Source organism: Gopherus evgoodei, chromosome 24, assembly GCF_007399415.2.
Source record: "Gopherus evgoodei ecotype Sinaloan lineage chromosome 24, rGopEvg1_v1.p, whole genome shotgun sequence".
NCBI classification, from domain to species: domain Eukaryota; kingdom Metazoa; phylum Chordata; order Testudines; family Testudinidae; genus Gopherus; species Gopherus evgoodei.
The window spans coordinates 7,029,175-7,056,300 of NC_044345.1; the positions used below are offsets into that span (position 1 = coordinate 7,029,175).

The following is a 27,126-nucleotide window of genomic DNA, read 5'->3' on the forward strand; positions in this document are numbered from 1 at the left end:
AGGACGAGGCCACCCGCTCTGAGCACAGCAGCGAGTTGAATGCACTTTGCACCTGTGCAAACAGCAGCACGACGTGCTGGGCACGGGGGACTCAGGCTCACACAGAAACAGGCCCACAGTCTGGACACTTAGGCCAGAAGAAGCAGCAGGTTTGTCTACACAGGAAAGTTAATCCAGATTAAGGTAGAGCATGAATTTAAAGCAGAATAGATATCCTGGAGTACCTTATCTGTAGATAAACCCTTAAGTTGCCCAAGATAATTTTGACTGATTGATTTTACTGCCAGTCAGTGACACAGAGGGAGCCAGGCTGGGGGAATGTCCCATTCACCTTGGGACTTCTGACCCTCCGCCCCAACCAATCATGATATCGGGGGGGGGGAGGAATCTCCAGAGCACCTTTCCTCTCACAACACGTGACAGACACTGGCTCATGGTACGGCAATTGTAAGGGATCTGACAGGTGGGGAAACTGAGGCACAGGGCAGGGAGGCAATGTGCCCCAAGGTCACACACCAAGTCAGTGGCAGAGTCAGGAACAGAACCCAGGGCTCCTGACTCATCAGTTTATGGTGACATTTCTAGAAATCTTGTCAGAACCATGTGTAGAACCCAGGAGTCCTGGCTCCCAGCCAACTACTCTAGCCTTAGATTGCATTGACCCTCCCAGAGTCAAGGACAGAACCCAGGAGTCCTGGCTGCTAGGCTATTGTTCTAACCACTAGACATCACTCCCCTCTCAGAGCCAAGAACCAAATCAAGGAGTCCTGGCTCCCATCCATAGCTCTCCCCACTTCCCCATACCACCCCCTTCTCAGGGGCACAAATAGGACCCAGGAGTCCTGGCTCTGCTTCTCACCTCTGGGCAGCACCGCCTTCCCCAAAAGGAAACAACCAGGGGCTCAATCATCAAGGGGAAACAAATGCTTTTTAAAGAGCTACAACCTCCACCAGGTGCCCAAATCTTCAGCCAGGTGCTTCCCCTGCCTCCCAGACAGTTATTGGGGGGCCCAGCTCCCCAGCCAGTGCCAATCCGTGTGGCACCATTTACCCTAGCTGAGGAGCTTGCCTGTGATTATTTAAACTGAGCTCCCCAGCTGGGGTAAATCAGCGTCACTGCATTGGCGTCAGCGGGGCCAGATCCCCAGCTGGGGTAAATCAGCAAGGCCCCACTCAGTGCAAAAGAGCTGATTCATGTTAGCTGAGGATCTGGGCCAGGTGGGTTCTGTTGAAACAGCTGAAAACAAAACAAAACAAAAAAAACCCCTCAGGCAGGGGAAGGGGACAGAAACCACCGGAGAAGAGAAATTAAAAAGACCTCCCCCGCCCCATCAAACCCCACCCAATTGACACCAGCCTGGCGTGGTGCCCCCTGTCCGGCGCTCTGGCTTCCCCTCAGGCTTTGGTGCAAGTGACGGCAGAGGCGGCGTGGGCCCCCGAGGCCGGGGGGCGCCCCTCTTCCAGCCACTTGTCCAGGCTACGGCGCCGGGCGTTCATGAAGAAGTTACTGACGGTGGAGAGCTCCAGGCCCAGCTGCTGGGCGATGGTGACCTGCAGGTCCTTGGAAGGCCGCTGGTTCTCATGGAAGATGGCATGAAGCGTGCGGCGCTGGATGTCTGTGAAGACCAGCCGGTGCCGCTTAGGGACGTGGTTTCTGTCGGCTTTGCTTTGCTCTTGCTCTTTCCTTTTGCAGGCTGCGGCAGAGGGAGAGAAGAGGAGACGCGGTCAGAGGGGCGCGGAGCAGCTGCCCAGAGGCGCTGCAGCTGGGCATACGGGTGGGCGGGTTGGGTGGGTTTAGTGCCAGGGAACCAGCCCAGCCAATAACCCCGCAGACTAGAATCCTCCCGCTACCCCCAGCCCTGACGAGCTTCCCACACGCTGCTTGGAGACCCCAGCCCCATTCCAGATCCTCAGCCATAAGCTCAACTCGAGGGGGGACCTGCCCTGCTGGATTAGCACAGGGGCTTGTCCAGCTTCCTAGCTGCTAAGAAACCCAGCAGCAAAGGGCTAATCTGCCCCACGGGACGTTTCCTCCTGACCCACATTTGGAGTTTGCCCTGAAGGAGGAGGGTGCCTGCCCCAGCAAGGGACACCTGATCCCCTAGCAGGGGATGGGAATTTCACCCAGCCCTGATCCAGGATTCCTTAACCACAAGAGCAGCCTTATGGGCTCATAGGCACTGCTCGTTTGGATCAGAACCAAGGTCCAGCCAGCCTGCTATCCTACCTCCCACAGGGGCCAGTACCAGCTGCTTCAGAAGAAGGGGTCAGAACCTCGCAGTGGCAGATGGGGGAATATATGGGATATAAGTTTGCACTGGTGTAAATGTCTGCATAAGGTGCAGGGCAAAGGAGACTCGCCCTCGGCATTAGGTCATGTCCCAGTCTCCTTCCTTCCTCCCTCCTCTGGGGACAAGTCTCCTTTGCCCTGCACCTTGTACAGTCATTTACACCAGTGCAAACTTATATCACACAAGCCCCCAACTGGGCTCAGGTCCCCGGGCTGCAGGGCGCCGCACGGAGACCCAGGGAGAACCAGGCCCTGCCCCGTCAACTCACACTCTGTCGCCATAGCCGGGCCTATGAGTTTCCCCTAATTGTCAGCTCAGCTGCACAGAGTGAGCGTGAGCTCAGGAGATATCTGAATGACCCAGAACAACAACCACGGGTGGGCAAGGGGGCAGACGCGAGACAGACAGAGATCGAATTTGTCCAAACAAACAGGTCTCCTGAAATAACTCAAGGACTGAGTTCGCCTCATGCCTGCAGAGCCAGAGATGTGTGAAGCCGGACCAGAACTGGCGTGAGACATTAGGTCTAACGGGTGACAAAATACCCCCTGAGACTGGAATCCTGAGGGGATTTGTTATAACAGGGGGCCGAGCAGGCCGACGCCACTTAGGAGCTCAGCTGCTGAAGTCCAGGTAAAACGAACACATCATGGGGCAGAGCGCTGAAGCTTGGCCACCCACCACCCATGCTCTGTGGAGGCCTTCTGGCTTCGGGGTTGCCAACGCGGTATCCTTCACCAGGGCTGAGATCACTCCATGATAAAGAAAACTAGAGACGTCCCAGATAGAGCCCTCGATCCCCTAGGCTAGGCCAGCCCTGCTCATCTGGCCACCTGCGCCAGTCTGGTGTGTCTTCTGCTCTTGACACAACCTACGCCGATACCACACGGACACAGCTGGACCCTAAGTAATCACATTGACCTGTGCCAGTCCTAGCTCCCAAGGCTGCTGCTCCGTCTAGCTTCGAAAACACAGCCCCCGGTGAGCGCTGCCACGGGGCTTGCCGACCATTTAAAGGGATGTCACCCTCTCCTGCCACACACCACATAACCGCAGCCTGACGCAGGTTGTAGCAGCCTCCCCACCCGCTCCGGGTGAGTAACCTCCGCCTGGCTTCAGGTAGAGTGTCAATAACCGTTCACAGCTAAGGAAACCAATGATGCACAAGAACCGCTACTTCATTTCGCTAGAGCCTCATCCAGCCGCCCGCCTGCCACTAATATGGCATTAAGCACTTCAAGAGTCGCGTCTGGGATGATGGATGGGATGGGCCAAGGGAGCCAAGTGATGGAGCAAGAGGCTGGCGTGCATGTGTGTGTTGGGGTGTGAGATGTTAAATGCTGCTGTATTCAGCCACCAATCCTGGCTGAAAGGCGGGCAGCCCTATTTTAGGAGTCCTCAGTCCAGTGCTTCATGGGCCAGCTCCTGGATCGATAGGGCCCAGCTAATCATAGAATATCAGGGCTGGAAGGGACCTCAGGAGGCATCTAGTCTAACTCCCTGCTCAAAGCAGGACTAATTCCCAACTAAATCATCCCAGACAGGGCTTTGTCAAGGCAGGCCTTAAAAACCTCTCAGGAAGGAGATTAAAAACCTCCCTAGGGAACCCATTCCAGTGCTTCACCACCCTCCCAGTGAAATAAAGACAGGCTGCAACCCATTAAGGCCAGCTAAGCACTTCTGACTCCGTATCGTACAACCGAGGCCAGGGGATGTCCAGCAAATGTCTGATTGATGCAGAGGGTCACCGGGCAACTGTCCCTTTTATCTGCTGTGCCTCTTCTTTAGCCTAGTATCTGAGCACCTCATGATCATTAAAGGCTGTATCCTCCCAACCCCTATGTGAGGCAGGGCAGGGTGATCACCCGCATTGTGCAGATGGGGAAACTGAGGCACAGTGCGGCCCAGTGACTGTAGCAGAGCAGGGAATGGCACAGAGCAGGCCTGTGCCCTAACCACTGGGCCAACCTGAAGGTCACTCAACCAAACCTGTTCCAAGACTGGCTCTGGGAGCTGGGCTCGGCCGTCCTTGGACCTGGTTTAGCCGGACTGAGAGCCCAGTGGCCAGGTCTGCCGGAAGTCTGGGCCTCAGTCAGTCGCTAGAGGATAAAAAGGTGACTCTGTAGTTCCCAGCAGGAGAACTGCAGAGGGAGGCTGCAGCTAGGCTGAAACCAGCTGGCGGGGCGGCTGTGAGAATGACAAAGGCCCATTAGAGACGCAGCTGACAGAATCACCTGACTCCAGGAACTAGGATTTTAAGCACCAAATGGCACGGGAGCTGGCGATGCTGCCCTGCATGCCAAGCCCACCCTCCCAGAATGCACCTGCTGGTCTAGCCAGTGTAAGCGGGGCTGGTCGAAGGCCCCACGGATTTTCACCTGCTTCCCTTGCTCAGTTTTAACATTTGTGGAGCTTCAAGACCTCAGGATCTGGCCATGGGTTAATGACTGGTGAGGATCCTAAATCCCCTGTTAGTGAGAAACAGTGGGAGAGGGCTGTCCCATGCAAGCCTGGCCGTGGCAACAGCTGGTGTTTGGGTTTTGGGAGCTAGGGGGGTGTCTTCAACACCGGGGTTCTGCCTGAGACAGCCAGCCCTCAACCAGAGCCCTGCACACGTCTCTGTCAGCCCCCTGGCAGTGCACCATGTGAGGTGACACCCCCTGCCCCCCCCCCCAGCCTGCTGCCTTGTGCAGCCACCAGGCCAGCTGTACAGACACGTCTCTCCCCAAGTGGCACCGCCGTACAGCGATGATCTATGGCTCTGTCTTACAGTTGTGAAACATGAGGGCCCTGCCTTCCCCTCCTCTCCCCCCAGTTCCTTCTGTGCCCCCCCACCCCCAACCAGCCCCCCCACCCCACCCCCACTCCCTGCCTGGCTCCTCATCTGGGGCTGCACGCGGATAGAAAATATTGATCAGATCCAAGCAGCGCGTCTGCAAACAACAGCCTACTTCGCGTTAACCCTTGCCGGGCTGGGCTCCAAGCAGCCACGGATGGCATTTGCGGGGGGAGGGGTTCTCTCAGCAGCCCTGGGGGAGGTTTGAAAGGAGCATAGTCTCCTTCAGCAGGGGACTGGAAACCTAGCTATGCTGGTTCAGATTAATTCCCTGCTCTGTTGGTTAGAACCCAAATCTCCCACTGAGGTTGCAGCAGGTCCCAGAGTTAAGCAGAACGGGGCAGTTCCCGCTGCTCATGCCTCCTGGAGCTCTTGTTTCAGGCTGGCTGCAAACTCAGGCAGGCATCAGTCCCATTTCCAAGCTTTTCTTCCGTCCCGCCTCCTTCAAGCGACGGCAGGCACTGGGGCCCATCGCCCCTCTGGGTGCCTTAATCCAGCCCTGAGGGTGCCTGATTCGAGCCAAAGCAGCTGCCCTAGAGCACGAGGCAGCCGCTACCCTGTCACCATTACTCAAAGTCAAAGAGGCCCCGAAAAGACGAATAGCTATTTTGTGTGTGTGTGTGGCGGAGGGAGGGGGATGTCTCCCATCTTAGTACCTAAAGACCCCACCCAAGCCACAGTCTGACACAGTATGAGTGTCAGCCACAGAAATTCAGAGGCCGGCTTTGAACACCCTCAAACTTCGACGGGGAGGAATTTGGATCCAGGATGGACAGGGGTGATCCTGGTGACAATCCCTAGTTCTAATGAGTAACACCGGGATGATAGGACTTGTCCACCTGGTCTGGATTGGTCTCCTCCTAGCCAAGCAACCCAGCCTCCCTGCAGTGACCAGCCCCACTGGCTTTAAAAAAAGAGAGGGCCCAGGGGACAAGATTTTGTTTTCGGGACATCTTCCATCAGAAGATCTCAAAGCCTTTTGTAAAGAAACTCTCTCCCCCCCTTCCCCATTTTGTGTCTTGCTCTTGTTAAGAGCCAATCACAACCCCAGTCTCACTCCCCCTCCTTGCTTGCTCCCCCTCTCCCACCAATATATTCCCCACCTGCTCTCATAACAGCCCTGCTGGCAGTGTCACAATGTGCCCATAGCAGGAAATTCACAAGATGGCTGGATTGGCAGAAAATTGAAGGCCTGATTTTTCCCAGGTGTTGGGCATCTGCAACTCCCTCTAGGTCTGGCAGGAGCTGGGGGGAGGCTCTCCTGGACGAGTCACATCTTCTGTCTGTGCCTCAGTTCCCCAGCCACTAAAATGAGTATAATAACCCTTCAGTTGTCTGTCTAGACTTCAGGGCAGAGACATGGCTGGGCAGGGCCTAGCATGACAGGGCCCTGATCTCGATCACTCTGTGTTTGGGCAGCTCCTGGCACAACAGGGCCCCGATCTCAGTCAGGGCTTTGAGCTCCCCTCCAGTTTCCTTCAGTTTCACTGACTTTCCCATTTCATGGGTGTGACTGAGAGGGGGATTTTGGCCCTAAGATTCCAGGCTGGAATCCCAAGAAGCCCAAGTGATTTAGGTGCCCAAATCCTATTGGGTCAGCTCCAGCCACCCTACTGCTGCAATTGGCCTAAAGGACCAGAGCAGCCTGTTTCCTTGGTGCTGGGGGGGGTATGGCCTGTCATCTCTGCTCTAGTCCTTGTACCCAGGCACCGGGACAGAGGTGCCGGGAGAGGAGCAGGTGACATAATGGTTAGGACCTGTCGATGGCCCAGACAAACGCAGGCAGTGAGGGAGCATGGCTGTGAATCACGCTGCCGAGATAAATAGCCCAGGAGGGGTTGCCATGGCAATGGGGAAGGCCAGGCAGATTAGTAGGATCCTCTCCGGGCACAGGGGCACGGGGGTCACCGGACCCCACCCACCGGGGAGGGAGAGGGGCTGGGAAAGTCAGTGCCCAAGAAAAGAATGAACCCTTTCTCCTTCTCGCCTGGGAAGGTTGGCTGCCCTGCTACTTTCACGGGCATTTATACCTGTGCCGGGGGCGGAGGCACTGCTCGCCAGTCAGCATCCCCCCACACACACACTTTGGGGCAGGGCAATGGACACCAGGTCCCAAACCATCACCCCCAGGACAGCCAATTCTGCTCTCTGGGGCAGTCCCCTGCACTCGGTGGGGACTACGCGGACCTGTGGCCGTGGACGATGCTCCTACCACGTGGCCTCTATCCCCATTTTCTTTGCTCCTACTTCCGCCATTCCCACGTAACCTGCTGTCCTTTAAGGTCACTTCTCCTGCTCTCCGTCTCCCCACTCCGAAAACCCCTTGGCCAATCCTTTCCCAACTGGATTCAGCCCCCAAGCCTTAAAAGAACCATATCTGGGGGAGCTTCCCCAACCCTGGAGGAGGACAAACATTGGGAACAGCCAACGGGTCCTTTAAGCATCTCCGCTAGGATAGGAAAGCGTACCGAGCTAAAATGTACAAATGTACATTTACATCCATGCATTACAACCATATCGAGCTAAAAACCAGCCCCTGGCCGGCGGAGAAGATATGGCTGAGTCCAAAGGGCCTTTCATAGAACCATAGAATATCAGGGTTGGAAGGGACCTCAGGAGGTCACCTAGTCCAACCCCCTGCTCAAAGCAGGATCAATCCCCAACTAAATCATCCTGGCCAGGGCTTTGTCAAGCGGGGCCTTAAAAACCTCTAAGCATGGAGATTCCACCCGCCAGAGGAAGGCTGGCTGGCCCGAGACACCGGCAATATGGCCTCCATCATGGCCCTGTGGCTACTAGGCTGCCATGGCCAGGTTGGGTTTTAAGGCTTCTGAGAGGAAGAATCTCTGCTGACGCTGTCTCCCACCTGGGCCCGGTTCTTATTCGCAGCTCCTTTCAGAGGAGAGCAAATACGCCCACTATCAGGCCGCTCTCAGACCCACCCTGTGCACAAGAAATGACTTCCAGGGACTCGCCTCTGTAGAGAATTTTGCCATTGCTTTGCATAGACGATAAACACAGGCTGGGAGAGGGAAAAAGGGTGATGCAAAAAGAGGGGGCTAATTTTGGAAAATCCAAATCAATGCTTCCCTGGCAGAAAAGCCCCCCTGGGGAATTGGGTGCAGGGAATTGTGGGCTATTGACTACTAGCTTGTGACTGTCACTGACTGACTGAAAGGAGGAGAGAGAGAAAAAAAATCGATGGCTTCCCTTAAATAAAGCACCCTGGGGGAGGGGGGGTGGAAACCAGTCAGGAATTTGCTCCTCTTCCCTCCCCCCATGGCAGCCTGGATTGAGTCTGGGTCTCTGCAGCATGGATGGAGTCTGGCATCTGCCCTGCTCGCCAGTCTGCGTCCCTGCCACATCCATCTGGTACCTAGCCCTGCTGAACCAATGGGCCAAGGGATTGCAACATTACTTCGTGCTTTCCCAGCCCCTCACTGTGGGGTGTTAGGAGAAATGGGTAAACGGAGGGGGATGCTACTGCCCGAGGTTGTGCAGAAACTCACGGCCAGGAATCAAAACCCAAGCATCCTGGATCCCAGGCCCAGACGCTAGATCATGCTCTCCACAGGAACTGGAAACAGAAGGTGGAGTCCCCCAGCCCACGTCTCCTGCTCTAACCACTAAGCAACACTCCCCTCCCGGAGCAGAGACTAGAACGCAGATACCCTGCTCCTTTGCTTTAATGGGGCACTGGGGATTGCCCGGCCGCAGGAGCCGCTCCCCGTTCAGTGTGAAGCCACCGGGCCAGAGATCTGCACTGGCTCCCTCTGTGAAATTCTCCCATTGTGGGCTTCTCCTTGCCCAGCGTTCAGAGTTGCTCTGGCTGGGAGCAGCCGCCCCTTTGATAGCGGGCTGGGAAGATTTGACTCATTGCCCCCATCTGCATCCTCAGTGGACATGGAGTCTGTTAATCCCTGCAGCCATGCCCCTCCCCCACTGAAACATAGTGTCCCCCCACCCCCGTTAACTGCCTCCAGAGCTGACATGGGCAGAGCCAGCATTCCCAGAGCTTATTGACCTTCCATCAACAACCCCATGTGAGCAGGCCTCCTCAGGAGACCCTACAATAACAAATCAGCTGGATACAGGAGTCCAGGGGAGCTGATAAGTCCAGGAGCACTCAGTGGGATTCTGTCTCTCCATCTGGCTCCCATCACAGCACCTCACCATCTTTATCCGCCCCATCCCCTGGGAGGCAGGGCAGGACTATTCTCCGCATTGTATGGATGGGGAACTAGGAACAGAGGCCTGGTCTACACTATGCATTTAAACCAATTTTAGCAGCGTTAAATCGATTTAAGGCTGTACCCGTCCACTCAACGAGGCCCTTCATGTCGATATAAAGGGCTCTTTAAACCGATTTCTGTACTCTTCCCCGATGAGAGGAGTAGCACCAAAATCGGTATTACCATGTCGGATTAGGGTTAGCGTGGCTGCAAATCGACGGTATTGGCCTCCGGGCGCTATTCCACAGTGCACCATTGTGACCGCTCTGGACAGCAATCTCAACTCGGATGCACTGGCCAGGTAAACAGGAAAAGCCCCGCGAACTTTTGAATTTCATTTCCTGTTTGCCCAGCGTGGAGCTCTGATCAGCCCGAGTGGCGATGCAGTCCCAAATCCAAAAAGAGCTCTAGCATGGACCGTACGGGAGATACTGGATCTGGTCGCTGTATGGGGAGACAAATCTGTTCTATCAGAGCTCCGTTACAGAAGACGAAATGCCAAAGTGTTTGAAAAAAAATCTCCAGGCTACACAGTGTTGCGTGACAAGCGTAACGGGAAGCCAGAGACTCAAATGGACGCTCATGGAGGGAGGGAGCGGGGACTGAGGACTTCAGCTATCCCACAGTCCCCGCAGTCTCCGAAAAGCATTTGCATTCTTGGCTGAGCTCCCAGTGCCTGTAGGTTCAAACACATTGTCCGGCGTGGTTCAGGGAATAGCTCGTCAATTTACTCCCTCCCCCACACACGTGAAAGAAAAGGGAAAAAATCGTTTCTTGACTTTTTTTAATGTCACCCTATGTGTACTGAATGCTGCTGGTAGACGCGATGCTGTGGCAGTAAAGAGCAGTATTTGCTCCTCTTCCTTCCCCAGTGGCAGACGGTACAATATGCTTGATAGCTGCTGAATACTCCTGGCTGGCCTGAGGTGAGGCCGGCCGGGGGGGCGCCTGGGTAAAAATAGGAATGATTCCTGGTCATTCCCAGTAGATGGTACAGAACGGCTGGTAACTGTCCTCATCATAGCAACTGGGGGCTGAGCTTCAATCAGCCTCCTCCCTTTCATGTGTAAAGAAAAGATTCTGTACTGCCTGGACTATCATAGCAGCTGGAGGCTGCCTCCCCCTCTTTTTATCTCGCTAAAAAGTCAGTGTTTCTTATTCCTGCATTCTTTATAACTTCATGACACAAATGAGGGGGACACTGCCACGGTAGCCCAGGAAGGTTGGGGAGGAGGGAAGCAACGGGTGGGGTTGTTGCAGGGGCACCCCCCGTGAATGGCATGCAGCTCATCATTTCTGCGGGATCTGACACGGAGCAGCTGTGCTCTCTGATACACTGGTTCTCTAGTACACTTGCCCCGTATTCTAGGCAGGACTGACTCTATTTTTAGATATCATAAAAGAGGGATTGACTCGGGGAATCATTCCCATTTTTGCCTTTGCGCCCCCAGCCGACCTCTGCCAGGGGCACCCATGATAGCAGCAGACGGTACAGAAGGACAGATAACCATCATCTCATTGCCAATTTACAATAGCAGCAGACGGTTCAGAACGACTGATAACCATCTCTGCTATCATGCAAAAGCAAATTAATGCTGCTGTGTAGCACTGCAGTATCGCCTCTGTCAGTGGCATCCAGTACACATACGGTAACAGTGAAAAAAAGGTGAACGGGCTCCATGGCTGCCGTTTTATGGCGTCTGCCAGACCAATCCAGGGAAAAAGGGCGTGACATGATTGTTTGCCGTTGCTTTCCCGGAGGAAGGAATGAGTGACGACATTTACCCAGAACCACCCATGACAATGATTTTTGCCCCATCTGGCACTGGGATCTCAACCCAGAATTCCAAGGGGCAGGGGAGACTGCGGGAACTATGGGATAGCTACAGAATAGCTACCCACAGTGCAACGCTCCAGAAATCGACACTTGCCTCAGACCATGGATGCACACCACCGAATTAATGTGCTTAGTCTGGCCGCATGCACTCAACTTTATAGAATCTGTTTTACAAAACCGGTTTATGTAAAATCGGAATAATCCCGTAGTGTAGACATACCCAGAGAGACTAAAACTGTGCTCCGCAGAGGTCTGCAGGCTGGTAACTCCCCATTGAAAGCAATGAGAGTTAGGCACAAAGATACCTTTCAGGAGCTAGTCTAGGTGCGTCTACACCAGGGGTTCTCAAACTGGGGGTCGGGACCCCTCAGGGGGTCACAAGGTCATTACATGGGGGGTCACAAGTTGTCAGCCTCCACCCCAAACCGCGCTTTACATCCAGCATTTATAAAGGTGTTATAAATTAAAAACACTTTTTTATATATTTAAAGGGGGGTCGCACTCAGAGGCTTGTTATTGAAAGGGGTCACCAGGACAAAAGTTTGAGAACCCCTGTGTTGAGCCTCAGCCCCCCTATCCATCACTACACAAATCTTGGAAGGGTGTCTGAGCCTGAGACTCCGATCCAAGCCCTGTTATTTTGCAGTGTGGACACAGCTCAAGCCATAGACCTGAGCTGGAAGGTTTGCGCAAGGCAGTGTGGATGCTGTGAGACACGGGTCCAGCAACCGTAAACCCAGGTTTACGACACAGCATGAATGCTTGGAAACACCGAGTCCACAAGCCCAGGGTCCACAGATGCAGGTTCACAAGGCAGGGTAGATATCCCAGGGGTACCCCCACCCCCAACCTGGTGTCAGAACCTGAGCAGGAACGGCCACACAGCTAATTTTAGGGCCATTGCAAGTCTGTAGAGCCGGGTCCTGAGACTTGTTGCCATGGTTTTTAGGGGATGGGGTTTTTTGCAGTGTAGACGCACCCTTAGGGTAGAGGTCCGGCCCAGGGCTGCAGCCCAGGCTCTGGGACCCTCCCACCACTCTGGCTCTGAGTCTGAACATGAGCACAACAATTAAACACCCCCTGCATCCGAGCCCAAGTCAGCTGGCCAGAGTCAGCCGCGGGTTTTTCACTGCAGCGTAGAGGTACTCTCAGGAAGTTTGTGGCAGAAGGAACTGAGCCCACCTGGGACATCTCCTAAGTCACAAGCTACTGGCCTAACGCCCTGCCCCCCACCAGCCTTCCCCTCTCTCGTCTCTGTCTGTACACAGCCAGCATCCTGACTCAACCTGCCCATCAAACCTAGAGCGGCTCCCCTCTCGCTAATTACTTGAAGTCCGGCTTATGGCTCACCCAGCAGAAATTTGCACAGATCCTAAGGACAGAGCAGCAGCAGCTGCCACAGCAGGGAAATTTTTTTCCCTGGCAAAGTTCAGCCCAGCCAATTCCTAGCTGTTTGACTTCATTCTCCCAAGTGTCTCCCCCACCCCCTGAGCTTTTACTCCAGCCGTTCGGTCGAGGTTACAGAGCATCTCCTAATTAAAGCAGTAGAGGAGTCAATTGCTCTGTCTCTTAGGAACATGAACATTTCATTTTAATTTTTGATACTAGACTAGGAAGCGTGGCTAGTGATTAGAGCAGAAGGCGCCTGGGAGACTGGACAACTGGGGTCTATTCTCAGCTCCAGGAAAGGGGTGTGTTTATAATACCACAAATAGCAGCTCCTTTCCAGTAAGACTCTCAAAGTGCCCCACCCACCCACAGGAGGGGCAGTATCTTTTGCCCTGTTTTGGGGATGGGGACAGTGGAGTTCACAGAAAAGAAGCAACTGGCGCACGTGGGAACAGAACTCAGGATTCCCAGTCTCATCCCCCATTCATGTGTGGGTTTCCCATCTCTGCCACGGACTCCCTGTGTCCCTTCAAGCAAATCCCCTCTCTGTGTCTCAGTTTCCCCGTCTGTAAACTAGGGGTGCTGACCCTCCCCTCCTGCAAATGACTTCATTAACCGATGCTAGGAAAGTGCTATGAGACCCTGCAATCACAGGAGCTTGTAGGGCAAAGGATGACAGCTGTTAGACTGTTTGCTCTCTGGATGAGTTTGACAGTGGCCCAGAAAAGCACAAATCCTAATACCACATTATTCCTTCTGACCGACCGTCGGGCAGAATTCAGATTCTCCTCCAGCCCCAAAGGGCTCCAGCAGGGAATATTCCTGCATTTCAAAATAATGCTGAGCGACCATTGGATTTTTTGGTGCAGGAGCCAAACCAAAACCTCCCCCACTCCCCAAATCCTATTAGTTCTTAACCGAAAACTATTTTTTCCATTGAATCAGAAAACTCAGCTTTCATTGGACATTTTGTGTTGCCTTGAAACGAAGATTCTCACCCCCCAATTTTTTATTTCATTTCAGCTGGTTCAGGTACTTTGCCCTCCAAGGGCATCATCATGGTGCTGGATGATTTTGTCTCTGATCACAGGGGCTGAGAACCAACAACTCTTTGCACCCAGAGCAGCCATCAGAGGGCAACAGCTTTGGGTCACTGACGACCAGGCTGTGGAGCTCAGACCTGGAGCCCTGAAGGGGGTTTCACCAGGGCAGGGGGTGAGATGCATGGGGCAGGGGAAGCCTGGCCTGAGTGGCACCTGGTTCTGGTTTCCAGGTGGCAGCCGAACCAGAGATCGCTCCAAAGAGCGGTGCTGACAAACTGGGCCCAGTTCTGGTCTCTCCCTGGTTTTACGCGAGCAAATCTCCATGGTTTTCAGTGGGCTCTGGCTCGGATCCTCAATGGATCCACACCAGCATTATTAGCACAAGAATCGGGACCCCTGTCTCTATCCGCCAGGCTGCTCCCCTTCAAATCAGGAGCCTGGGTCTTATGGGAGCAGGGGCAACTAGGTTGTTTTCCAGCCAGCTCTGTTTAGCCCCCGTTGCAGCTACTGCCGCTCGCCCTCCCCGCTGTCAATTCGCAGCCTCCCTCTTTGATTCCTCTGCAGCAGCCAGGCCTGGTGTTTTGTCTGTGGCTCACGTACTGGAGCGGATTCTGCAAAGGGGACGCGCTGTGCCTCAATGCGGCAGAGGTGGGGGGAAGCGGGGCTGGTTGGAATGGCCAGCCTGACTCCCCCGGGGCCTGGATTTCTGCACTGAAACGCACAGGCCAAGAAGCTCTGGTGTGGAAGTCGGAGGAGAGTGTGTGGGGAGGTGTCGATGCTCTTCATGACCTGTGCACCCCCGGTGCAACGCGCCCGCAAAGCAGCCACCTCTCTCCATTTCCCAAGGAAGCTGTAACAGCAGAGCATTCATACCATTACAGCTTCGTTACAATTACCTCTTTACCCATGACATTTTTACTCACCCTTCAGAGCTAAGGGATAAGACACTAGACTGGATCTATTCCTTGCCCTACCATGGGCCAGTTTGAGTGACTTGGGGAGTGGGACATTCACATTTTGTGCCTCAGTTTCCCTCCCCCCCACACCTTTCATCCGTCTTGTCTAAGCCTTCTGGGGCAGAGACTGCCTCTCACTCTGTGTCCGTGCCCAATGGGGTCTCTAAGGCTCTAGTCCAATATGAGTAACAATGGCCTGCTACGGGGCAATGGTCTCAAGTTGCAGTGGGGGAGGTCGAGGTTGGATATTAGGAAACACTATTTTCCTAGGAGGGTGGTGAAGCACTGGAATGGGTTATGCAAGGAGGTGGTAGAATCTCCACCCTTAGAGGTTTTTAAGGTCAGGCTTGACAAATCCCTGGCTGGGATGATTTAGTGGGAATTGGTCCTGCTTTGAGCAGGGGATTGGACTAGATACCTCCTGAGGTCCCTTCCAACCCTGATCGTCTATGATTATCAGTATTTGACAACCCTCTGCAGCACAAAGTACAGTTTGTTAAGTAGCAGCCTTGGGTTTTTAACCGTGTGGGGTCCTAGGCCCGGGAAGCTAAGCTTTGTATGTCAATCCCTGCACCGAGCCCGCTTAACATGAATGGGGTTCTGGGGCGGGGGTTTCCTGCACAGAATGGCTTGTGGGACTGACGCCTTGTCAGCACATTTGTTACAGAGCTAGCCTGGTGTTTGTCCCTCGCTACGTCGTATCAGGAGGATTGTTGCTCTCCTGGCCCCCAACACACTCTTCAGCCAGCCGTCCGAGCCCTGCCCCTTGTGAACTCCCTAGCACCAGGCGGGGGCGAACACCACCAAGTCAGGACAATCACGCTTTGCGCCCGTGAAGACGGCCAGGTCACAGAGACTCAGACCTGAACACCTAGAGGAGGAAACACCGGTTGATTGACAGGCTGCTGGGCCAATCCCAGAGTTCCCCCCCAGCTCTGGAAGGGGCCAAGATTAATGTCTGTAAAGCACAGTTAAGGTGAAAAATGGTACAGAACTGCTGTGGGAGGTAACTAGGGTCCTGGGAATCAGGACTCCTGGGTTCCATCCCTAACCTGCTGTCTTGCCCATAGCCTTGCTCCGTGCCTCAGTTTCCCCATCTGTAAAACAGAACTAACGATACTCACCTTCCTGGGAGACCCACGGATGAGACGTGCTACCCACTATTATGCTTTGGTGCGTTAAAGTTTTTACTGATTATGAATTGCCAGCATGTGGCTCCATTTGGCCTGGGTTTGAAGTCTGGAGCGGTATTTGTTTTCACACAGCTAAGGCCATAAGCAAATCGAAATCCAACTCTTACTTATATGGCTATAGCCCTGGTCTGTATTGTTTATAGACTCAGAGGTCAGATGGGACCTCCTGATCATCCCCCTGACCTTCTGGATAGCCTGGGCCATGAAGACTTCCCAGCTGCCCCCACATTCATCCCCATAACCCAGGGGTGGGCAAACTGAAGCCCGGGGGATACATCCAGCCCTTCAGACATTTTAATAAGGCCCTTGAGCTCCTGCCAGCAAGTGGGGTCAGGGGCTTGCCCAGAACCGTGCAGCTCCCACAGCTCCCATTGGCTGGCAGCCACGGCCAATGGGAGCTGCCGGGGCAGCACCTTTGGATGGGGCAGTGCTCAGCACCTCCGCGTAAGAGCCGGAGGGGGGACATGCCGCTGCTTCTGGGAGCTGCTTGAGGTAAGCGCTGTCCAAAGCCTGCACCCCTGACCCCATCCCACACCCCAACCCCCTGTCCCAGCCCTGATCCCCATCCCGCCCTCCGAACCTCTCGGTCCCAGCCTCCTCCTGCACCCCTGACCCCATCCCACACCCCAACCCCCTGTCCCAGCCCTGATCCCCATTCTGTCCTCAGAACCTCTTGGTCCCAGCCTCCTCCTGCACCCCTGACCTCTTCCCACACCCCAGCCCCCTGTCCCAGCCCTGATCCCCATCCTGTCCTCCGAACCTCTCAGTCCCAGCCTCCTCCTGCACCCCTGACCCCATCCCACACCCCAACCCCCTGTCCCAGCCCTGATCCCCATCCCGCCCTCCGAACCTCTCGGTCCCAGCCTCCTCCTGCACCCCAGAGCCTGCACCCCCAGCTGGAGTCCTCACCCCCATACCTGCACCCTAACACCCTGCCCCAGCCCAGAGCTCCCTCCCGCACCCTGAACTCCTTATTTCCGGCCCCACCCCTGAGCCCAACCCCCAATTTCGTGAGCATTCATGGCCCACCATACAATTTCCATACCCAGATGTGGCCCTCAGGCCAAAAAGTTTGATCATCCCTGCCAGAACTAGAGTTAGACGGAAGTATCCCCACCCTCAGGAGACTAAACGGAGGTGGCACCCAGGGAGGAGAGTTGACTCAGCAAGCTAAACTAGGACATAGGGTCTGGACACCCTTCAAGCCAGTGGCGTGACTCCAGCTTGATACTGATGTTGGCTGCTATCGAGCTTGCACGATAAAAACAGAGCAGAGGGGCTAGAGGCCCCAAGTATTGCCTCCTCCTATCTCAGGCAGGATCATACTGGGGCCGTTAACCCCTCCTGGCCCGTGCCCAGCCAGGCTACGTTCCACTGTTAGTACGCTCCAACCACACCCCAACTCAAAGGACAGACATAGTCAGAGATGTATTACGGTAGCGTCTACAGTCCCCAATCAAAACTGGGACCCATTTGCTACAATGAGAGAGAGCTAAAGAGACAAGTCAAAGGGAGGGAGGGGAAACTGAGGCACAGGGGGGCAGCAACTCGCCCAGGATCAGTGGCAGGATCCCTGACCTCCTGAACCCCTGTTCAGCGCCCTGGCTGGCTGGACCTCAGCCCGCATGTGCTAGGTGCTGCACACAGATAGGAACAAAAAAGACAGTCCGGTCCCAAACCCCAGGTACCAGACGAATCTGAGTTTCTGGAGGCTCAGGCTAGGCAGGGTACCTGCCCCTTTGACAGCCTTGTCGCAACTGCATGTTGTTTGTAAATCCAAAGCACATTTATCTAAGGAAGCTGGAGATAAAAGGTCAAACCACACATTAAGGTCGAGTGTGGGCCAACTTTTTATTATGTATTCTTCAGGCGGAGAAGTGGTCTCTAAGTATTACTGTATTTTTCCTAACAACCGCTGTCCCTCTAGGAGCCCTAAGTCAGATCACTGAGTTTTGGAAAGGGGCTGCTTTAGGCTGAAACAGAGAAAGTCCCGCAAGTTCGTTTGTAACTTCAGCTTAGAAAGGTTTGATCCTGCACCCGTTATAGTCAATGGCAAAACCCACATAGACTTTAATAGTGCAGAATTGGACCCGTAAATTAATAAGATCTCAGCTGATGTCCAGTTGTAATTTTCCCACTGTTTCGGGAAAGCTATTAAATTTGTAGGGAGTCAGTATTGCCCACCCCAAGCAATCAAACAGCATAAGTTAATGCCCTCTCCCCTCCAAAAATCACGTGATTGGATCAAAAAGCGTGGAATTTTAACTAGAATAAATCCTGGGTTGTTTTTATTTGCCATCTCCTCTTGGACCTTTAAGGGTCACATATGCAAACTTCTCTCAACAACTCCAAAGGTTAAAGAGAATAAATAACAAAAGTAAGTGGCAATGCAAGATTCTTGCATCACCTGACTCCAGGAGCTGAGGCAATAAAATTGCAAAGAGTTGGCAGCACAACAGGTCGAATCCTACAACCTTTGTCCCTGAAAGTAATCGCAGTAGACTCAGCAACGCTACTCTCAGGAGTCCGAGATGCTGGATCTTGCGGCAGCTAGTCACCATCGCAGTCAATAGCACAATGCTCAGTCACTTCAGCAAGAGCAGGATTGGCCCCTGTGTGTCTGCCACAAAGCTGTAAAGAGCCTGAGTTTTAAATCAATAGGAATAATCTAAAGAGAGGCGCATTTCAAGTGAAATCAATTTAAAAAAAAAAACCAACCAACCTTCCCTGCCATCCCAGAGTATGGTAACAGCTGATTGTACTAAAAGTGACGCGTGTAAGGCCAAGAATTTTGCAAAAAGGACTAGTGATTTTGCAAGCCCAACCCGAGACATTTTACAGAGGCCTGAGTTCCCACTCTCCGAAAACCAGGTCTCAAGACGGGCATCTGACAGCCGGGGACCCTGTTATTGACTATTTGTATTGTGATAGCACCTAGGAGCCCCAGTCAGACCTCAAGAGCCCATGGAGCCAGGTGCTTGTATCTAAAATCGTTTGTCATATTTTAAAACGTCCTGGGGCCAGATTTGTAAAGCTTTTTAGGCACCTGAACATGCAGGTGGGCACGTTTGAAACTCCCACTAGGCAACGATCTGCATCTTTCGGAAGCTAAATGTATTTAAATCAGAGGTTCTCAAACTCTGGTCTGCGGATAGTTCATTCTAAGGTGTGCACCTGGGCAGCCGCACACAAGAATGAAGGCCACCCACCTAATTAGTGGAGCCGCGCAGACGTGGCTCCACTGATTAGGTGCCTGGACCCTGGAGGACACACATGTAAGGTGATGTGGTGGCCTTGGGGTGTGGGCATAGGAAGTATGTAGGAGGGCACAGTGGGGTGAGAAGAGATGGTGGGCACAATTTGGGACATGCAGGGCTATGGAGGCCAGAGAAAGAGGCGACTTTCCCCAGCTCCAGGGCTGTGGCTACCAGGGAGAGACACCTGCCCCCCTCTTCCCAGCCTCAGCTCTGTGGCTGCTGCGGCAGGGGAGAGACCCCACTCCTTCTTAGCCCCAGCTCAGGGGCTGCCGCAGCAGGGGAGAGAGGGCACAACCATCGCATTAGAAAGGTAAGACTCCTGATATTAAAACAGGAGTTGTGTGCTTTTAATTGTAGAACGAAAACTGTTAATTATTATTAATTTTTTTATATAGGGCTTTCATCCAAAGCACTTTACAATAGTTGGCAAATGGTGCAAACAACATTTGCAAAGATCGTTAAGTGGTCTGCCGAGACCCTCAGCAATTTTCAAATGGTTCACGAAAAAAAGTTTGAGAACCACTGATGTAAATAATCTCCCTCTCTTTTTCTGTATAAATATATGCATGCTGTTAATTTTATGTGGAAGGTGATCTGATGTCATGGTGACAGGCAACAGTATAAAACCCTAAGATAAGATAAATGCACATCCTCACACCCCTCATTGACTTTCATCAGGGATGCTCTGCATTTCCCCTTTACTCGGCTTTGGGTAGCAAAAGTAGCTTTCCTAGATAGTTTCATTTTCTGGCTCTCCATGCTGCTGTACTGACACAACACTGGAAAGTTTATATTAAAAAGTGGGGGAGGAGGGAACCAACCTGTTTTCCCATTAAGTTTTTGTTTGGTTTTAAAATTTCATAAAAACATTACTATTCCGCCAAGGTGAAGTTCACCCTGCCACAGGGGCATGGCACAAAACCCGTGCTTCATTTTCATCCTGGGGCCTTAAAGCGCTTTACAGATGTTGATCGGCTTTCACAACCCCTCCGTATGAGTGATCATCTGGAGAGAAGGGGGAAGCAGAAGCCCAGAAAGGTGAAAGGACCCACCCCGGGGACCCCACATGCCAGGGGGAGGGAGAGAACCCAGGAGTCCTGCCCCTACTTTCTTACAGGGAGCAGTGCCTGCTGACAAGGGCTATTTTTCTGGGAAATGCATCACTGCGTGCGGTGCAATCGGATCTGTGCAAAGCTTCCAATTTACGCTGCACGACAGTCTCTGTGCAAAACCCGATACCTCAGCACGGAGGGCCCCATTTCACAAGTCAAGATTTGCCATGGACCCCGGCGAGCCTGGCTTCTCTTGGCAAAAAGTCTCTCCCACCTGGCCAAAATCCCTGATGCTGAATTCCCTCCCCTGCCCCATCGAACTGCAGCTTCCCCCAACCGGAGATTTGGAGTCTAGCCTCCTCCTGAAATAGGGATTGCCTCCATATCCCAATCCTGATCGCCCTGAACGCCTCCCTGCAGCTCGCTTCCCACCAGTAATGGCGCGAGTGCTCCACACGGGATTGATGGGCACGAGTCCTCTGGTGGCACATGAGCACAGCTGCTGATGGGCAGCAGGCAGATTGACGCAGGTGCTGTTGAATAGGGGTGCAATCCTGCCAGGCCCCATGCCGGGCACCACTTCAGAGTCAGTAGTAGAGGAAGGTGCCCAGGTCCTTTCTGTCTCCCATGTTCTCTGGGCCAGCTCAGAGCCCAAAGCACAAGGGCTGATCTCATGGGTGGCTCTTACTCAGTGGAAAAACAAGACTGGATTGGGGGGCGGGTCCCTCTCTTTGTTCCGTATTTGTACAGCACTGGGCACCGTGGGGGCCTGGTCCATGACTACGGCTCTGAGGCGCTAGGGCGTAACTAAAAATAGCAACCTAACAAATCACCAGCAGCCAGCCACCTCTGGGGTGGAAACAACCATCTAGCCTGCAGCATGCTGAACAGTGGCGGAGGGCTCAACTGAACTGGCAGACATGAGGCCATAGCTACGGAACGGGGGCTGAAGGCAGCAACTGAAAAAGGAGGAGACAGACACTAGGACATGAGCTCCTAGTGTGATGCTGTGGTGAAAAAGGCTCGTGTCGTGCTTGGCCATATACACAGGGGAAGTAGTGAGTAGGGATGGGATTTCCCTGCTCTGGGAATACTGCAGCCAGTTCTGGCGACCACCGTTTAGAAAGGATGCTGAACACTTCAAAAAGGGGCAAAGAAGAGCCACAAAAATCAGGGATTTGAGGCCTGGGGAAAATGCCTTATGGGGAGAGACCCAGGGTAATTCTCCGCTGCAAACCAAACCCCGCAACAGTGATTCTCAGAGCCCACGTCAACTGATTTGGGCTTGCGCTACGGGGCTAGAAATTGTAGCATAGACATTCCTGCTCGGGGTCTGAAACCCCTGTCAAATGTAGTTGGTACTGATTTAGCTGGTGCTTTTTATGTGGCCTGTTGTTAAACTAGGCAAATATCTAGATGAGTTGAGTGCCTCCTGAGAGATCTCTGCTACCCCCAGGGGTATGTGCACCCCTGGCTGAGAACCACTGGTCTCGTGGGAAAATGCAGCACGAGAACCAAATGGCCTGAACTTGAAGCCAGAAAAATCCAAGCTCGAAAAAAGGCTCCCATTATTGGCAGTGCGGGTGACTAACCATTGGACCAGACGGCCAAGGCAAGTGGTGCATTCTCCATCACTTGATATCTTCAGATCACGAGCGGCTGTTTGCCTGGAAGAGACGCTAGAGCTCAGCTGTGCTCCGGGATGTCAGACTGGATGATCTAACAGATCCCTTCTGGCCTCAAAATCTGTGAGGGCAACTCCCCTGATCTGGGTGGGCTCTCATATCCCTGCAGGACAGACCTGGGTTTCTCCGGGGCTCAGCCACAGGGCAACAGGCCACGTGGAGCTCAATGTATATCTCCCAGAAGGGTGTGGAGAAGAGCTGACTCTACTGGGGTTCAAACTTGCAAGTCCAGGGAGCACAGGAATTGCAAACCCAGAGGTTTCGGTCCCAAGCCAACCCTTCCAGCTGGCGGGGCGGGAAGCGAAATGCTTCTCTTAGCCCAACCAAACCAGGGTTGCAAACACAGGGCTGCAGCTAAGTCCCTGGTGCTCACCAACTCTGCCCTAGAGACAGCGCCTGCCTGCATGTAGACCAGGGTCGCCGTCCGCAGGCCAGATCACGCAACACAAGCCCACAACCGACGGCACTGAGAGACATTCGTCACTACTGTGTTAACCCAGGGGCTGGTGTGCAGTGGGGCCTTCTATACCCTTCTCTGCCCTCCACCCCGCGTCGACAGCTTCATTCCGGGCTGCCCACCCTTCCACAGCAGAGGGGACACAATCGAAGGCAGCCGCTGCGGCCCAATGTTAAGCAGCCATGAGGCTGCTCCGACAGTTCCGGGGGGCACCGGCTTGCATGGCTCAGGAGTCGGATCCAGACAACACAACCACCCCTCTGCCATGTTTTGGGCGTCACAGGATCTGGCCCTCGGCCTTCACGGCGCTAACCTCAGGGCCTGGGCACTGCGACAAGAACCTCCCACCAATGGCTTTCTTAGTCGATGCTAGAAATCAGAGGTGAGGAAAAGCCTAGTGCAGCCCCCCACCCCCCCGCTGTCCCCAGCCCTAGGAATAAACGCGCTTGTGGGGGAAACCAGGGAGTGGAACCGCACCCCAGAGAAGCCCTCTGCTTTCCCACGAGCCCTGGCAGGAATAAACGCAGTCAACGTCTGTCTCGTGCTGCGATCCAGGCAAAAGCCGGAGGACGGAAAATACAGCGTGTGACTGGGGAGAGAGATGCCTTTGAAAATGACTAAATGCCGGACCTAAAGCTCACGGCAGCCACCGGGGGATTTGATGCTATAGCTCAGTCCCTGAGTTCATTGCTGTTTCCTGTTGCCCAGGCCGGCTCCTTCTCCTGCTAAGAGATGTCAATAAAACCCGGGGGTCAGGGGAGTCCTCAGGGGTCTAAATATCATTACCACCAGCCACAAACACCCCCATTTTGTTTCCCTTTTCCCAGTGGCGCCATAAGCCTCATTAGCGGCTAACGAGCAAAGAGACGCTGTTATCGCAGGGCCCTGCTGTGTCATATGATGGGGCCAAGACCATTGTCACATGGCATTTAATAGACATACGCACAAAACCACGGCTAACTGGCTCACCGGGATGAAACTCCAAGAGATCGGGACCAGGCAGAGAGCCTGAAACACGGTTAATGCCTTGCATCGCCCCCCACCCCGCCTCCGTCTTTGCTTTTCAAACGCACCAGCCCTGCTGAAGATGATGGGGGAGCCTTGCAAGCATGAAGGAGAAAGGGGGGAAAAAAAGCAGCAGAATCATTCCGAGCAGCCATGCAAACTCCTTGAACTACAGCGATGATATGAAGGGTCACCGGCCACCAAGATTTGGGCCAAGATTCTTCAAAATGAAGGACAAAAAAAGTTAGGCTCCTAGATCTGTAGCAAGGGCACGAAATAAGCAGTCTCATTTTTGGAAGCGCTAAACACTCACCAGCTCCCAGTGATAAGGGCTCAGGGGGGTGGGGGAATTAGGCCAATCATTTAGGAGCCTAAATAGGGATTTAGGAGCCTCACTTTGGATAAGGGTCAAATCCTTAACCGGCCTTGATTCAGCAAAGTCCCTCCTAACAAAAGGATATTAGTTTCATTGTTTTTAATGGGACTTAAGCATGCGATTATCGTTAAGCGTGTGCTTAAGAGTCTCCTGCTTCAGGACTTAAATCATGCTCTAGACTAGTGGGGGAGAAGCTCCTACACCAGCTCCTACACATCACTGCAGGGTTTCTTACACCTCCCCCTGAAGCATCTGGTGCTGGCCCCGGTCAGGTACTAGGTTAGATGGACCTGGAGATTGATCCAGCTGGCCTGCCTAACCAGGACTCTGGCGTAAATCAGGATTGTGCCACTCAAGCCAATGGGAGTCACGCTGGTTTAGACCAGCTGAAATTCTGGCCCGCACTTTAGAAAATCCTGGGGGGGTTAGTCAATGAAAAAGGCTGTCCCCTCCCATCCTCTCTCTGTGGAGTTTTTCCCCTACAGCTTCCTCACACTAACCCTACAATAACAACATCAGCACAGAAACATCACTCTCTTCACGGTCATGTGGACCCCATCCAAAGCTCACGGAAAGAAGTGGAGACTCCCATCCGCTTTGGCTCAGGCTTCCACGCCACGGGACAGGGCACACAACCGCTGAGAACGAGGTCTCCATCTTGACCGGGAGGCTGAGATGTTCGATTACACCATGGCACCACGAGGAGCAGCAATATGCTACGGGGTGAGGTGACAAAATGGCTTTACCAGCATAAAAGGACAGAAGGCAGGTGGAGAAAAAAAAAGATGGAGCCTCTTGTGTGTATGTTGAAACCACCCCGAAACAATACAGGGGAATGCAGGAGAGAGAAGGCATCCAGAGATTCCTTTGCAACCCACTCACCCCCACCTCCCATAGCGTGGGTGTGTACATTGCAAGTTATAATCAATAGCTATGATTCGTATTACCAAGCAATAAAGGCTCGGGGTGTAATTATTCATGCAGTGAGGCTTCATTCAGGCCTTCCAGTTTGCAAAGAGATTAGCGAAGTCACAGAGCTGGTGACCTTGGCTCTCTCTCCGAAATCAAGCGGCAGCGCCATATAGCCCTGTATTGTTCGAGGCTCAGTTCCTGGTCATGCTCATAAAAAATATCTTACCTTCTAACCTTAAAGCTGCCATTCTTTGAAACTCCGGTTCCTGCAGCCAGCGCCACATCCTTTTGAAAGTCTCCCTCCCGGACTTAAGTTTGCTCCAGGGCTTAGGGTTCCTGAGGAGGTCTGACAAGGTGCCTTGAGACCGGCATAACACCCTCTCGGCAAAGATGGCCTGGGGGATGCTGTATCTCTTGAGCTCAGCGATGATCCGCTGGGCCACTTCTTTGGTGTTGATCTCCTCCAGTTGGCTGGAGAGGACGGTGGTTTGGGTGGAGATAGGCTGGTTGGGTCTGGAATTCATGTCCGGCCTGGCATGGCCATAGGGGTGCTGGCCCATGCTGTTGGGGGATCCCATGGTAGAGTTCTGGGAAGGGGAAAGCTCCCTGGAAAAGTGCTGGTCGATCCTGCCAAACATGGCAGGGTGGGCTTCGAAGTTATTGGCCGCCACCATCTTCTCGTTGCCCAAGTGTCCGGCAGAGTGGCCATAGCTATGCATGGGGGTCAAGTTAGGGCTGGGCAGAGACGACAGACTCTGCCCCATGCCAAGATCCTTGTGGTAAGGGCTGTAAAAGTTACCGCCGGAACCCAGACCCCTTTCTTCCCGCATCAGGGTGAAGCTCCCAATCACGTTGCCCACCGGCAAGCACTGGTGGTGATGGTGCTGGTGGTGGAATTTCTCGTGCAGTGGCTGCAGGGGGGTCAAGGTGGTGTAGCTGTTGGTGGCCCCAGTGGGCGAATCCCCACCAAAGCCAAGCCCTGGGTGCAAAGAGGTAGCCAGGTGGTGCTCGGCTCGGTGATACTCACTGCCGTCCAGCACCGAGGCCACCAGAGAAGGTCTGTGGAGCGCAGAATGTAAGGCTCTGCCTTGACTGTGCATGAGCTCCTGGTCCTGGCTGGACATGTCCCCGGCGTTCTCCAAACCCAACTGGACATTCATGGCTGCAGGCTAGTGCATCCTCTCTTTATCTACCGTGCAACTCATTAATCTCTCGTTTCTTGAGTGTAGGGAAGGGCTTGCCAGATTTCAAGGGGGTCTGAGGAAATCTCTCTGCCTTTATCAGTGGGGATGGGAGCACGGGCAAAGCGGGAAGTCCCCTATGTATTCAGCGACCAGATCTTGTCTCCAGTGTGAGAAATCTAACATCCACTGGACTTGGTTGCAGCCTCACGAAGACAAGGGCTCATCACTTCTCCCCAGCCCACAGACAAGCCCCCTTCAAACTGATCAGAAACTAGACACATTCTAACCCAATGCTGGATGGATTTGGGGGAAGGAATGGGGGGAGAGGAGGGAGGCTGGAGGATTCCCCCCACCCCCTCCCTTTAAATCCCAATCAAAGTGAGAAAGTTCATGAAGAACCTGGCTTACCTAGTGCAGGCTGCTGCATTTGTTGAGGGGGGCGGGAGAAGGAGGGAAGGATGTAAAAATAAACAACAACAACAATAATAATGAAATGAAAATCAGCAGCAGGGGTTCAGATCCCCCCCCCCTTCCCGGAGCTTTCAGAAGAGTGGCTCCTGTGTCTGAGAATTTGGAGAGGAAAGGTCTTCTCTTCCCTGATCAGTCAGCCCTTCTAGGATAGTCCAGGAGATCTCCAGCAAAGTGCTTGCAAAGCAGCAGCAGGCTCCAGCAATTAGCTACTGTCTGTGTTTTGGTGGCGGGGGGGGGGGGGGAGGATTCTCTCTCTCTCTCTCTCTCTCTCTCTCTCTCTCTGTTTTTAATAGGTGCAGCTCAAAATAGTCCCATCTTCTTTGTGTCTGCTACACACTCACACACACACACACTGATCTCTCTCTCTCTCCCTCTCTCCAGAGAATACTGCCCTGCTCCAGCCCATAGCTAATCTCATCGATTTCAGTAGGAAACACTCCGCTTTCCTGCTTCTCACACGTCACCAAGCCTAAAATCTGACAGATGTGCAATCAGCTACCAACCTGATTTAACCCGGTCGGGCCCGGCTTCGAATTCGGACCACAGAGCGAAAAGGGGCGTGTGGCGGGGGAGGGGGGGAATCTCGATTACATTGACTTTGCAGTTTGTTGCAATACTTTGTGGCTCAGAGTTGAAATGTATATTTAATACTCCTCTCCCCTCAAAAAATATAAATTATATTTATCTTATATCTATCCACCTGAATAAACAAACCATATCTGTCTGGTTATACACCGCTGCCCATCACCGTGGTATCTGAGCGCCTTCCACGTCGAACCAATAGTGCAGTTCCTAGTGGATTTCAGGAAATCTCTGTCTCTCCTCTGTATAATACCTGTATTTTTTGTAATGCCTCTCGTTTATGTATGAGATCACAAATAATCTATAAAGTCTGTATGTAAATAAAGATTAATCTATACAAACCCACCCAGAGAATCTGTGTGGACGCC

The 27,126-nt window shown here is 53.4% G+C and overlaps 1 protein-coding gene across 1 annotated transcript; it reads right to left on the minus strand.

The window, feature by feature from the left end:
• Positions 1–1,395: 1,395 nt before the first annotated feature.
• Positions 1,396–25,644, minus strand: LOC115639313 (hepatocyte nuclear factor 6-like). The gene is made up of 2 exons (XM_030541897.1): positions 24,748–25,644; positions 1,396–1,694 (listed from the first exon to the last, which is right to left on the minus strand). The coding sequence occupies exons 1-2, from the start codon at positions 25,619–25,621 to the stop codon at positions 1,396–1,398; spliced, it is 1,173 nt and encodes a 390-aa protein (XP_030397757.1). The 5' UTR covers positions 25,622–25,644.
• Positions 25,645–27,126: the final 1,482 nt, after the last annotated feature.

Coding starts and splice junctions, on each gene's coding strand:
- LOC115639313 (XM_030541897.1), bottom strand. CDS start 25,621: ATGCACAGTCAAGGCAGAGCCTTACATTCTGCGCTCCACAGACCTTCT. Junction 1,695..24,747: donor GGCAGCTTTAAGGTTAGAAG/GTAAGATATTTT, acceptor CCTCTGCCGCAG/CCTGCAAAAGGAAAGAGCAA.